Raw genomic sequence first — 15,036 nt, forward strand, 5'->3', positions numbered from 1 at the left:
ATACATTTAGTTGCACTCATTTTTTAAACGGTATTAAGGCTATATTGATGGTCAATATATATCGACAAATTGTTTGCTGCTTAATTTGATACTATACCATTATTTCTCTCTCTTTAATTTGAGGGCAAAACCGATTCAAAAATAATAACAATATAAAGAAATAACAAAACAACCATGAATGATTGTCCCATACAAATAAGTCATCATCAATTCGATGGAATTGAAGAAATAATGAAAAAAACAACATTGTTGGCAAAATGAACACCGATGATTTCCATTCACTTGGAAATTAATTGTTTAATCACATAGCGATCGTGAGTGTGTCTATTCAATTTCTTATCGAAACCGCACCATAACAAAAAATATATGACAATGTTCCCATATTTGAATGACAAGTGTGAAGACATCAAAAGAGACCCAGTTGAAAGGCACTCACAATGCGAAGCTCTTGACTTTTTCACCTAAGTGATCGTAGGCCAAATAATAGAATGGTTGGTTGTACACTGTCAATTTTGATTGAATTCACACACGAATACACGAGTGCGATCTTCTCAACACAATGCCATGAAACCGTATAGAAAATGGACCATTTAAAAAACAAAATTTCAACAAAAGAAATAATGAAATCCAGATGGAAATGATTTAATTCAATTTTGTACATTTTTCTTTTCACTCTCAGAAACTTTATCTCTTTTCCCGCAAAACTATCACCAAAAAGAATGGAGCAAAAAAAAAATGGTCAGAAAATTGTGGCTGAATGTTATTTACTCTTTTTTTTTGGTTAACAACACAATCATTTCCACGATGCTAGTGAACATTCTTAAATGCGCGTGCGAACATTTAAAACGAGGCAATGAGCAAAGAAAGCAACGGTTGATGTAAATCATTTTCAAAAAATCTCTTGTTATTCGGCATATCTGCAAATCAGTAAGCAAGTTATACATATATATGCTAAATGAATGTCGCGGTCGAAAATGAAATGTGACCATACACAAAGTCGAAACCAGCAAGAAAGTCAATTTTTTTATAATCACATTAGAATCAAAGTGAAAGACTGTCACGATCGGTTTTCATATTGTGGTTATTTCTGTTCGCGTTTGAACTCATTGTGTGTCTGCTTGTATTACATTTTGGTGCTTCGAATTAAATATATTCCGTTCGCATTTCAGTTCAAAAAAAATCCAACATGAATGTTGAATTTATTCAAATAGAAACGATAGTCTATGTAAAATCGATGCCAAAGTAAATGAAAAAAAAACATTCTATTTTCTAACAAAGCATTTTTTTCTCTTTTTTTCAATTTAGCTGAAAAATATGCATATGACATAGACGAGGAAAACCCGAAAAAAGACCAGTGAATAATAAATCAGAAGTTGGAAAAAAAAGAAGTGAATTCTGTGAGACGAAACATATATTATTGAACAAAAGAAAAAAAAAACAGAAATAAACGAGTTAAAATCATCATATGACTCAAGAGATCAATAACGATTGACATTTTGAGAAAAAAGCGAATCGTCAAAGTGATTAAATCGTTTTATAAGAACCGCTTGATTCTCGGTAATAAAATAATCATATTTTCTGGAATCGAATTAAAAAAAAGTGGTTAAAGCAAGTTAAAGCTTCAGTGAATGTAAGTGCAAAAAGTTGTTGGAAATTAGTGAGAAACATTTGATTTCTCACACAAAGATACAAACACTGATTTAAAGATCAAACGAAAGGAATTCGTGCAATAAGAAGCAATAGTTTAGCAGCAGCAATCGAAACCCCAAACGGAATACAAAAATGGAAGTGGTGATCAAAAAGAACAAATACTTGAAATGGTGTAAGTACCTAAAATCAAAAAGTAATCGAAGAAAAAAAAATCGCTTGGCAATCATCGGTAGACGGTGACGCGTATGCGTATTGCCATTTAAAACAATTAGCATCATTATTCTAGTTTAGATCATTTAAAATCTTTTTTATGTTCATTCCCCTTGAATCAATCTTGATTTTATGTGTGTTCCATTTCAAAAACAACAAAAAAATTCGCGCAAAATTGAAATATGTAGTGTTTGTTTCGGCGAAATGCTTGACACGAATTATTTTCGTTATGTCTTCAACAAAAAACGGTCATACACTGGCCTCAACAGCTTTTGTCAACATAGAGACACATAACAAAAGTGTCGACTCTCTGATATCATGAGCGCACACAAAAATTTAACGAATAGAAATGTAATTTCTCGTAGAATTAACCTCGAGCTTGACATTATATTGTTTACGCTTCACAATTAAACAAACAAAAACTAGGAACTCTTTTTTTTTTCTTTCTAAGCTCTCTCGCACCGTCATTCGTATTCGTTTTCATCCATGATTTTTAGTATTAAACATATTTTGTGTTGAGGTTGTTTGTTCATCATTCGTAATTTGAAAGTACAAACTAAAACACAATGTGGTGTCTACACTTTGTACAAATTCTGAATAGCAGGTTTTTGTTTTTTTCCTTTATTCTGTGCAAAGAGTGCATGACTTTTCTATTTTCATCACACACACATGCATTTGATTCCGTGCGCGACGTGATGAGAGAGGGAGAAAACGACGATCACCAAACAGTCAAAGTTCAAGTATTTTTTTTTTTTGCAAAATGTACATTTGAGGAAACAATGTGCGCCAGGAAGAGTTTAATATTTTCGACACCTCATTTGTATTACAAAGTCAATCTTTTTTTTTTGTCAATTATTCATATTAATAGCATCACTTGATTTGTGTTCAAATTGCGCCATACTTAATAATTCATTCAATTTATTCACCACGCCACGTGTATATAGACATCGTACATCGACCTATTCGCTTAACCTTTTTATTGTGTTGCACACATTCTATATTGATTGTTGCACAAGCATCTCAGTCTTCATCTAATCAATGTCGCAAACATTTCGAATGAAAGCGATAAGAAAATGCACACGAGAGATGTGTGTGTGTATGATCGCAATTCACTTGAATCTTTTTTTTTTTGGAAAATTCACCGACATAATCAGTTTGTATGTTCCAATTAAAATTAATAAAATAAACAATTTCTTGGAAATATAAGTGTCGAACAGGAATACAATGAGTCATTTAATTGGTATGTCAAATAAGACTATAAACAGCAATTTTCTTTGACCTTTTCAGTGATTTCACAAAATTAACTGTGATGTTTCTGGGCAGAAAGGAATGAAAAATGAAAATTCTTTCAAGGAAAATGAGGCCAAAAGTTTTTCTTTCCATTGATCTTTTTATTCATTAGACATTGTCCAATAGATACGGTGTCTGTTTTCATGATAAAATCCAAAAGTTTCATTTTTGTTTTTGAATTAAGATTGCGTCGAGCGATGTGGCGAAAAGAAATCGGAAATAAACAGAAAACAATATTTTTTTCGCTTTATTTCAAGCAATAAAACACGATGCTGAAGCAAAATAAATGAATTGGTATGCGGCGCTTGTATCTCTGATCACAATGTGATTTTTGATATATAGTATGGCCACGGAAACAATGACAATCGAGTTAAACGCGCGCACTCAAATGCGACTTGATTTCTTGTTTCAGTTCATTATGTTACAATCTAGCGGATATATTCGAAACATGTACGTACTACTTAGCTTTAAATTTAATTGTTTGGTCATTAAGATTTGCAAAAAGAACACATTGATAACGACAAACTGTTTACAAAAGCAAAATAAAAATAAAATATTTCCTTCATAAATGCCTGCGAGAGAATGCGTACAGTTTTATAGTCGCAACAGTATTTTTCATTTATTAAAAAAGGAGGAAAAACAAAGTCGATGAATGATTTTACAGTTGTTTTTCTTTCGGTTTAAATCGTAAAGCAAACCATATCTGTCGCTGTCACTTTCATTGTTTTGTTTTCGGACGGTGTATGTTTGTTCATCTCGATCACTTTAATGCTAAGAAAAATACATCGACTTTAATTGATGTTAAATGGTTTATATTTTGTTGTTGTCGTCATTTGGTTCATTGTACGGTCGTGCGAGCACGGCTCTTGAGCTTTGGTTGTTGTTTTTTTTCATTTGTCCAATGGTTAATGTGTGTTTGTGTGCGTGCGATGAACATTGCACTTGCACTCATTCGCATACATCATTTCGACATAGCACATAATTAGTTGCTCACGATGCTTGCTCCATGTCCATTCGAAACGAAATATATAAACAAAAATTGAATTAATTGTAGATTAAAATCGTTGCTGGCAATTGCCGCAGTCTCAATTAGAACCACTCGATTTAACCAAATATAATAATTACAATTGTTACGGAGGCGATTTATAAATTGGAATTGAAATTGAACGAACCAAAAACAAAAATGAATGCCGTTGCGAAATGCTCTCGGCCGACGATGCATTCAAAATTTAAAAAAAAGCATACATGAGCATGTGCCGGTCCGAGAGTGACCATCGAATGACATGCGTGCATGTTTCGAATAAATTTTCGCTACAAATCGCTAGCGAATAGGTTTTTGCTAATAAATTTTTCGATTGGTGCGTGCATCAAATGAGCAACAGGTCTAAACATGGAATGCGTGATGCATTCACTTACTAGCCGCGAGAATCATTCGAATGCGTACATTTTTTTTTTCATTCGAGGTATAGCACAGCAATAACACTGAAATCATTATATTCTATTTAGTCATTTGCCTTGAACATTGAATAAAAAAAATGCTTAAAACCAGCGACAATTTGATATTGCGAAAACATTTGACGATACAATAACTTAAACATATGAAGAAAAAAAACGCAGCAGCAGCATACACGAAAACTCGTTTGATAACTCTCAACACAATCAAACCAATAAACGTTTTACAAACGAAACAAAAAAATCGCCAAACAAAATTGAATATGTTAAAACATTGCAAAAGAGAAGAATCGAATATAAACATGATTGTAATTAGCATTGCAAACAACTCCTCCGAAATTGTCACTCAATCAATGCGAATGTCATGTCGTTTAACGACACGAAACACTTTCGATTATCTCCACTTAAGACACATCGATATTCAAACCAGATCATATACAAGACAGACATGACATTAAAAAATAAAATAAAATGTCCACCTCAAAACCATATATTTCAAAATTCAAATCGATGACACACAAAAAAACAACGATCTTTTCTAATAAAATCTAGACGATAGCAAATATTTACCTCAATTTTGCTGTCGACATTCAAATTGTGAGTCGCGTTAAATTACCCCTCTCTCATCTCTTCCACACAAACAACATTTTCAACGTGTCATTTGCATAATAAAATGTATACCTACTTCTATATTACAAATTAAGCGAATCTTTCTCTCGTGCAATGATTTTATTTTCGTTTTTGTTGTTTTACGATTTTAAATTGCCCTATCAACAACCATAGATAATCATCAATTTAATGAATGTAGTTTGCATTTTCGCATATAATTTTTTTTTTCGTTATACGTTTGTTTTATTTGCAACCGATTATTATCAATCGATTGCATTGCGTTCGATTTTATAATTCGTGATTAGGTTCTCAATACAATTGTATAAAAATTGAACACAAAATAAAATAATTTACAAAATTCATGGATATCAACTATGAATTGCAAATCAAATCGAAACAAAGTAAGAGAGGGGCAGGGGGCAGACAGACGGAAAGATAGAGATTTATGGAAACGAGTCATTTGAACATTCATTGAATTAGATGTGATTTCATTTAATCGCCATTTTATTATCACATGACATTTTAACACAAGATTTGTGATAACAAAACTTGAATTAGATTGCTGATGGAGATTTCCAGCCAGTGTAGACGACTTGGATTCATGATTTAGACATTGACTTTTTTGCATTATTCGCGTGCAATACATAAAGTTCAACATTACTTGCCGCATTTCATGATTTTGAGGTCTGAAAATTAAATCGTAATATTCTTAAAAGCTTAATTTAAAAACGATTCAAGACATTCACTACTTAACATAGAGAATATGCAATATCTTCTATTTTTAACCGGTATAAAACCAAAATAATCAAAATTATTCGCATTTTTTTTTTGTTCAATCGATTAATTTATTCGATTTTAATTGGATATCAAAATAAAATTCCTTCTTTACATTAGTCTCGTTGTAGATTGATAAGAATTCAATAATTGCGTTCATTTAAAAAAAAAACGCGCAATTTAGAAAATTCATGAGTATTTTCCATACAATGGTTGTACAACAATTAAAAAATCGGCAGTGAAAAAGCGCCAATTATAATATCGAAAAATTACAAATAGACTAGCTACTGAAACTGAAAAAAAAAACTCATAAAAAATGCCATCTAAACATGAGTTTTCATTTCCGAGATGCCGAGAAAGACAAGTTGCAGACATAAGTGTGTGATATTTTGAAATGTCTGCAATGTCATTTGGTATACAAATTAAGTAATTCGAGCAAAATAAAACTAGTTGAAAACAAGTTTTTCGGCTAATACGCGCAATTGTGATAACATGCAAATGAAAAACGTTGTTACATTCATTCACACGGAAAAATCCAATGATATTCATCACAATTTATGTGACAAACAAAAGCGGAATTTCCATGCCAACATTTTTATGACATGAAAATGTGGCCGAACAGTAAATATTCATAGTTCGATGTGAAAATGTTCGGTGTGACTTACAGAGACGGAGATGTGTTCAAAATTGGCGATCTATTTTTAAAGTTGTCGATTTAATGAAATTTTGAATATGTATTGTAATAAAGCGACCAAAAGATTCGGACTGAATCCTTCTTGTGTAAAATGTTATCGGTCAATCAAAGCCACATTATTTGAAATTTATTCGTTTTTCGATGTCAGACCATAATCAGGCGAGACAAATCCAATAGTACGACAGTTATCATGGAGTAATTTTTCACAAATTTGCTAAAAATGGTTAAAAATAACTGATTTCAATTATCTATCATCACGTTCACAATCATTTAATGTACTGTTAATTAACTATATGCGTGAGATCAAGAAAACAGAAAAAAGTTAATTGAATGTTTAATCTCCGGCAAAACAGTAATGTTAACCCATCGGTTATCGGCACTCACAAGCTTGTTTTCTGTTCGCAAATGACTTCTTTTGTAAATCCAATTTTTGCTTTGTATCGGCTGCGAATTCAGCGATTTAAACTTGTTACGTGTGAATAAAACGCCCGTAGCTATGCAACCAAACTCAAGCATTGCTACACGCGCTGAATAATTCGTGCAACGAAATAAAATCGCACAAATTGTATTGTTTTCATTCAGAGTCGTGATTTGATGAATTTTGAGATTTTAAAGCTTTTGACAACAAAAGTCAATAGCACAGCACGAATGCTGCAAAACAACAACGAACACTTCCAACAGCTTTGTAAACACTAATTGAATTTCGGTTTTGCTTTGATAACGAAGCTGGAAATATGTTGGGTTTTAAATCATTTGATCATGCTGTACCAACGGTATTGTGTTGTGTATTTCGTGCCTAAACTGATAGACACATTGTAAATCAATTTTCGACGTCTATTGTTTGTATTTACTTTTTGAAATTGGCAATTTGGATTTTCAATTTAAATAAAACTCAAACCGATGTCGAACGTTTTCGCTACAGACGTGAAAAATAACAACAAAAAAAGCGAAAAAATCAGCGATAACAAATAAAATTTTAAAAAGAAGAGAAAAAAACGAGACAGCGACTTTATAAATTAAGTCGGAAATGTAACGGTGAAAGTTTTTTTTTTTTGCACATTTGGACTTCTTGTGCAAGTGAGATTTCTTTTACTTTTTTTTTCTTTCAATTTTCTTTATTTCTGACTGAGCAATCGATATAGCGAGCGCGGGTACACGAAAATTTCAAAACAGCAAAGCTTCTTACACACATGCAACATCGCAATATTTCTGCACATTTTGTGAACTATATTTTAGATGTTATAATAAAAACGAAACAATATCAAAACCAAACTCGGACAGTTCGTTGATGCGATTTTCTAAATTTTTTTGTTTGTTTCTCTCTTTGCATTTTCATCAGTTTTGTCGATGCCATTGTATGGTGCATATTGCTTTATATTTGTAAGAGATAGACGGAGATGAAGAGAAGTGAATACATTCGATGCACTGAGGATAAACATGGTTGCATTTCAAACGAGAGCTATTTAATTAAAATAAATTTCATTGGCTGAACTAAATCGATGCGATGTTTACAAAACGTCCGAAAAAGAAAAATTTCGTGCCAGTGAATATAACACTTAACAGACACAATGCACTCTCCATTCATTTGAATTGATAACAAAATAGACGCATTTTTTGTTATTGTTTTTTTCTCGGCATTTCATCTCTAGCACCGACAAAATACTGAAATGAAATCACAAAATTTTGTGCATTTTTTACGCAAATGGCACAAAGCACTTTTGCCAGTGTTACTATGTTCGATGGAAAAATACTTTTGGCGCATCATAAATCGCAACCATATAGCGAGCTATGTATAGCATTGGTATGCACTTTATTGGAGCATTCAGAACGTCTTTAAAAATCAATGATTGGAACCAATTATCTCAGCATCGAGCAAAAGAACAAGAAATATGTAATTCTATCAAAGAATATCAATTTTAATATTTAATTCAGAAAAAAAAAAAAATTTCAGCCGCAGTTATGTTTGGTTGAATGACTTATTAATGAATCACGGATTGTAACCCAAAAGAGTTGATGTTTATTAAGCGGCATTTTTCTGTTACCGCCGTTTGAGTCGTTGACATAATCAGCTGAAGTCTCATTTGGTGTATGCGATACCGTAAAAATCAACCAATGTGATCGACTCATTTCTCATGCACTTTATGCACTGATTCTTTGCCATACAAACAGCAAATTCCATTTTCGCATTCGAAATAATTATAACGAACTCTATTTAGTAACTTACAAAGATTGCGAAAACCATTTTGACACGTCTCATTGGCTAATATGCAAAAATATGGATGAATCGTCAATCGTTTTGTCGGCAATAGAATTTGTTATCATTTCAAATTTCTATCGAACCGAGAGTGTTGGATTGGGATATTCCCAGCCGCGTTAGTGGGCTCGTGGACTCAGCCTAATCATCAAATATTTACGTATTTCAAAAAACCACTGCACACATTTCAAAGATATATTTAGAGAATTAAAAAAAATCCCCGATTTTGAAAGAAAATGTTTTTGTTCTCGAATCACTCGTCGTCGAGTTCTGAGAAAGCCAAATCTTATTGCGTTTTGAAATGACGGCACGATTCGACGAAGTTTCGTTTGATTCATTCTCTCCAACCACTCAAATTGCACCGTTTACTTGGTATTTTATACCGTGCGTAAGTTACGAAAACACGAAACAGATTACGGAGTGAGATACAGTGTGTGATTTGAGTGCTTGGGTTTATTTTGATTACGTTGTAACGCGTTGATTCCAAAATAGGTAAATAAAATATTTGGAAAATCCAAAAATTAAAACTCCGATGAATTTAATTATTTTTAAGCGTTAAAACCAGTTCGTGATGCATTTGAAGGCAATAACTATTTGTGAATCATCTTCATCATTCCCGCTGAATTGGTACAATGCAAAGAATTGGCAGGACGTGTGAACAATTAAGAAATTCGCCTGAAAATGAATTTTTTATTCCAACTGTTTCAACGTTGATAACTCATAACTTAAAATTGACGATTCATCCAAAAAGATAGTTCTCGATATTTATCAATTTCTCAAGAAGTTTTCTGCTTTTCTGCAAATCTTTATACACGTTCCACTTCAATCGAATTTTGATCTTTGAGTGGCCGATTGCGTCTGTTTTGAACGATGCCTCCTTTCATACACGCACTTAACTAGATTATATAATAGCAACATTGCATTAAGCAACAACAAAAACCGGCTTCTAATTACGTGAGCCGATTTCAGACTCGGGCCAATCGTTTGCAATAAACCATATTACCATACAAAGTATCATATATGAATGGACAGATTTTTCTTAAATTCAATTTCGTTGACTCAATCAAATCACTTACGATATAAAGATTTATTAATTTAAAGTCTAACATTATTGACGTAATTATTCATACAAATCGTACAAAATTGCAACATTTGGCGAAACATTGATGGTGTGTGTGTCTTAAGTCTTTTGAAAATAAAATCTCTTTAAAGTAAAATTAAATTTTCCCAGAATAAAAATCGCATAAACTCGCATATGCTGTTATCGTAAAAGAATACAAAGTAATGTAATGAATGTTCATTTGTTTAAATGATGTTGTTAATCGACGGTTTGTGACGAAAAAAAAAGTGTATAATAAAAACAACGTTAAGTGTGAAGTTTGTTGAAAACTTGAAGTATTATCGTATTACGTTGAATGCAACACAAAAAAATGAAAAGGAATATGTCTCATATTTATTTTTTTCTTATTATTTGACATGGCATGGAAAACGACGTTGTCATCAATTGTTATGTGCACGGCAAAGGTATAATGTAAAATTGAATGCAACGGCTGTGACTAGATTTCTCGGTTGATTGCATCAATGTAACGATGGTAGAAAAGACTGATTACGTTGTGTACGGGCAATAAAGACGACGAACCCCCTGACACGATGAATTATAAATATGTGCATACATCGGCACATATACACACATTTTATACTTTGCTCACAACAAACCGATCAACTTGTTCGATTGACATAATTATCATTTCTTTGCTCATTATTTTCATGATTTACTAACTGCACCGTGTACTTGAGCATTTAACTTAATTCAGTCGTTGTTGATGTTGCATTATTTGCCTGTAAGTATCGCTTGAAGAGAGATAGAATTAGAGAAAGAGTAAATGAAATAGCAACAAGAAGTGGGACCAATTCTTTGTGTGTTGCACAAAATGATTGGAACGTCGTGCTCATGATGTAAGTAAAACCATCGACGATGGGAAAATCAAATCGGATTATAAATGTGAGAGACTTTTGCATAAATTGCCATAAAATACGGATACGGATTCATGTTGATCAACCCGATGTGTATATGCGTGCTTGTGTGTGTGAAATGATGCTTCAGAAGCATCACGATCTCGAAGCCGTCTTTACGCTTCAATACTCTGAATATTGCATATGTGCACACAAAAGCCACTTGAAAGGTCGAAAATTATGATTGTTCGCTGACATAACTTACTTATCTCTCTCTTGTTCACTGTATCTCTTTCACTCGTCTCACACATTTATCGGTGGAATGGAGCATCATTTCACAGATGCGCAATGGAATATGTATGACTTTGCTGTACTTGATGTACGATGAACATCTCGATAACATAATTTTATAACATACACGGCTTTTTTACATTTGATGATAATATTGTCGTTGCTATTGCCGCTATACCGCGCTGCTGAATCGTAATAAAAACGCATATTTGAAGACTGGTTTTTTGGTGGCGATGGAAAGTTGTAACAAATCAACACTAACAGATTGAAAATAATTTGTGCGGAATCTTGGAACCAATTTGAAATAAAAATAATAACTTCGGCCAGTAAGGGAGCGATTTAAAAAGAGAAAGAAACACATTTTAAACAAAAAAATATATAATTTACATTATTTTGTCTCATCAGCAAACTTTTTTTTTGTTGCATCTTCAAATTATCATTGAAACAAGTGATGATGCGCATAGATTTTTCATATTTTCATCCAAATTTCATTGAGCCAATCATTGTCCTTTACTTTCTCTACTTTATCCCCCCTCCCAATTTATCCATTAACACACTTTTCGACGACGCAGAAGAAGAAACAAACATGTGCAAGATAACTTTTCCCATCAGCGAACAGTGTAGATCAATATGCACAGTCAATGGCAAACAATATCTAAGCATTTAATAATAATTGTATGTATTTTAGGTATTACGTTACGGGACATGAATCGCGGAAAACAAATCATCTTTAGATGTAGCAAAGAGTGAAAAAAGTGAACGTTTTTTATTTCACATCTTGTACACATATTCAGTAGTAGTCAATCTCTATTACACGGTATCAAATTCAAATGTACGATGAAATCGAGTTTGCTGGCCGTCGCAGCATTTACTAACTGATTACTGACTGATTCGAATTGTCCATTCATTTGTCTGCTTGTAATGTCTTGTTATTAAACAGAGTTACTAACGTTGATTTTCTCATTTCATTTTATATAATCAGTTAATGTCGCTGTACGTTTGTTTTTAAAAACAAAATCAGCAAAAACCGTCGATAGAGATTCAGAGAGAAATAAACATTTTCAGATGAGATTAGGATGAAACAAAAAAACAACAACAAATTATTGAAAATGATACCCACTTCTGGCCGTAGGCCGTTCCACTATGCGATCCATCATATTGAATGCGATACACTTGTTATATTCGGCACAGTAAAAAAAACAGCAAATTATTTGAATCACAGTCAATTGAAATCTGCTTGAGTACAATTTCGAATTTATACCGTCCGGAAAAACGGAACTTTCGATTTTCAAATTGGTATAGAATTTAACACGCACTATTTCAATTTGGTATAGAATACACACGTGAACAAATCGAATGAATAAAATGGCACTTTTCCAAGAAAAACCCTTCACTTGAAATCTACCTGCACATGCACTGTTATTCACTGTTTTCGTCGTCGTCGAACAATCGACTGCCGCATATAACGCAATGGGATTATTTTCATTCGAGTTTAGAACTACAAATCATTTCGCCAACTTATTTGCTGATTCTGATCTGGTGCATATTGTGTCTCTCTCCCTGTGTGTATGTGTGTGTGTGTGTGTCCGAGTGACGTGGACACGTCTAAAGATTGAGGAAAACAAAACACATTCACACACATGCACACACACATACACAAACATTAGCTGGCAGGAAAAAATAAATGCTAATCGTAATGAGCTTGGATCTATTAGCTGAAATGCAACACTTTCATAGAATTCTAGATTAGAAAATTCAGGTTTTTTTCACTAAATTTTTTGTTGTTGTTTTTGCGTCTCCTACAGGTGTTAGTGTTTATATTGTTGTTCTTGGCGACACGCTAAATTATAATCATCTACTATGTACACATTTCTTTATCTCGCTCGCGCATCCACTTTCTCTCTCTCCCTCTCTTCACATCCAGATTGGTTGCTATATGTTTTGCAATTAAGTGAACGCTTAAATATGATGAATTTTCTGATTCAAAACGAACACACTACTCCATTTTTATTGGCATTTCTTCTCTAGTTCTCACTCAATCGCCCATTTGCTTGCTCATTCGCTCCATCCATAAATTGTGTATGCAATTAGAACAATGAAAAGAATAAACTGAATTTATAAAAAATAACAGCAACAGCATCGATTAATTGTCGACACATACATTGTTGATTACATATCGTTCGAGTGTTCAATCGAATACAATTAAAATGTTGCACATACATTAAACTTGAAATAACATGCGTTATGAATCGAATCACATCGCGGTAGCTAGATAAATAGCCAGTTTGAATGAGCAAACGTGTGATTTATAAAAAAACACTAAGTTTCATTGTTCTCTGTGCGCTTCGGACGCCCGACCTGGGGCAATATATGCAAGTCTACCGTTGAATACTAAGAACAATTTTCTGACACATACTAAGCACCCATTATTTCCACCTCATTTTATTCGCCATCGCAATAGGAAATACACTATATTTAGATAAATTAGACATCAATTAAAATTGAAAGGAATCTTTTTTTAATTTCCAAGATTTCTATCATATTCATCTTAATTTCATAATAAATACAGGCATTTTGACGCTGTTCAATAACAAAATCATCATTTCTAATTCTTTATTATGACTTGAATTTGTAAATCATTCAATGGAATTTAATGCATACTTTAATCACAGTGAATATATTTGGATGGATATTCATCCGCTGATATTTCAGAATATCTGGATATTTCACGTGACGGTACGTTCTTCTTTCACTCACTTGAACCCACCCGATTCCAATTTTGTTGCCGCATTTTAAAAATCTTTGATTCCTTAAAGATCCAGATATTGTGGATTATCAGCGAATGAATATCCAGCCAAATATTCACTGCTTTATTGCTATGATTGTGATAACTGTTTTCGTTCAGATTTGTTTTGCCATCCATTCAACCAGTTTCGAATAATTGTGGATATAAATAGATGGAAAGAGAGAAGTGATTTTATTGCATGATTTCAGTTGAAAATTATATTTTAATATCATTTGTTCTGGTCTGTCACACATAAGCCATGAACGCAACAATTATCAAATATAATTCAAATGAAAATTAACAAAACAGTTGGTAATGATAAAACATCATTTTTTTTGACACAGTCATTTTTCCATAGCCAATGGACTGTTTTATTCAGTTCAAGTTCGACAAATGGTCAAAAATAAAATGAACTAAAAATTCATTTCGTAATGATGTCGCTGAAAGCGAAAACACATACACATATGTGCCATTTTAACCCGAAAATTGTGTGTTGAAACATCACAAAAATGTCTTCATCTTCTCGCAATGCATTTATCAACACAAAGAAGCCACACCGAATGACAAACTACGCTGAATCAAAATAAAAAGAAGCAATAAAATATTATGCAAATTTTGGTGTGTCTTTGCTTCGTTTTGTTTAAAAATATGCGCGCGCGTGCAAACTGATTTCAAATGAAGATGTTTGATTTGATCTTTGGCCTCTTGTTTCGAGCTCAGTCAGTCTCAATATCGGCCATCTTGTCTCTATTTCATTGCGCTTCTGCGTGCATATAATCATAAATCTCTGTGGCAAACGCGTAAAAATTTACATCCATAAAATTTATCACACGAAGGTCAAACATTGCGTACTCAAATATTCTGCTAATAGATAACTTTTTTTCTCTCTCGTGTAATCCGCAATACAACATATTGTACAAAAAAATAGCATTACATTTCAACGTGAATAAACAATATACGTGATATGATCAATCCGTTCGTTTATCTATTGTCAGTTTTTGGTTTGCGCCCATGAAATGCGTGCCAATAAATTGATGTACTTTTTTAGACAAAAATTTCGTCAGCAAACACAAA

The 15,036-nt window shown here is 32.9% G+C and overlaps 2 protein-coding genes across 4 annotated transcripts in view; one reads left to right on the forward strand and one right to left on the reverse strand.

Moving 5' to 3' along the window:
* Positions 1-12,623, reverse strand: part of LOC116345105 (lysosome membrane protein 2) — a 28,745-nt gene extending 16,122 nt beyond the window's left edge. The window contains exon 1 of the mRNA XM_031774192.1: positions 12,298-12,623. Within this exon, the coding sequence (XP_031630052.1) occupies positions 12,298-12,334 (37 nt within the window). The 5' untranslated portion in view covers positions 12,335-12,623. The remainder of the gene's footprint in view (positions 1-12,297) is intronic.
* The window catches only part of LOC116345116 (scavenger receptor class B member 1), a 64,315-nt gene that overhangs the window by 5,475 nt on the left and 43,804 nt on the right, over positions 1-15,036 (forward strand). For all 3 annotated transcript variants that reach the window (XM_031774240.1, XM_031774249.1, XM_031774232.1), the window contains exon 2: positions 1,306-1,822. In XM_031774240.1, the coding sequence (XP_031630100.1) occupies positions 1,783-1,822 (40 nt within the window). In that variant the 5' untranslated portion in view covers positions 1,306-1,782. The remainder of the gene's footprint in view (positions 1-1,305; positions 1,823-15,036) is intronic.

Source organism: Contarinia nasturtii, unplaced genomic scaffold (assembly GCF_009176525.2).
Source record: "Contarinia nasturtii isolate CC-2019 unplaced genomic scaffold, AAFC_CNas_1.1 Cnas_scaffold_129, whole genome shotgun sequence".
Classification (NCBI taxonomy): domain Eukaryota; kingdom Metazoa; phylum Arthropoda; class Insecta; order Diptera; family Cecidomyiidae; genus Contarinia; species Contarinia nasturtii.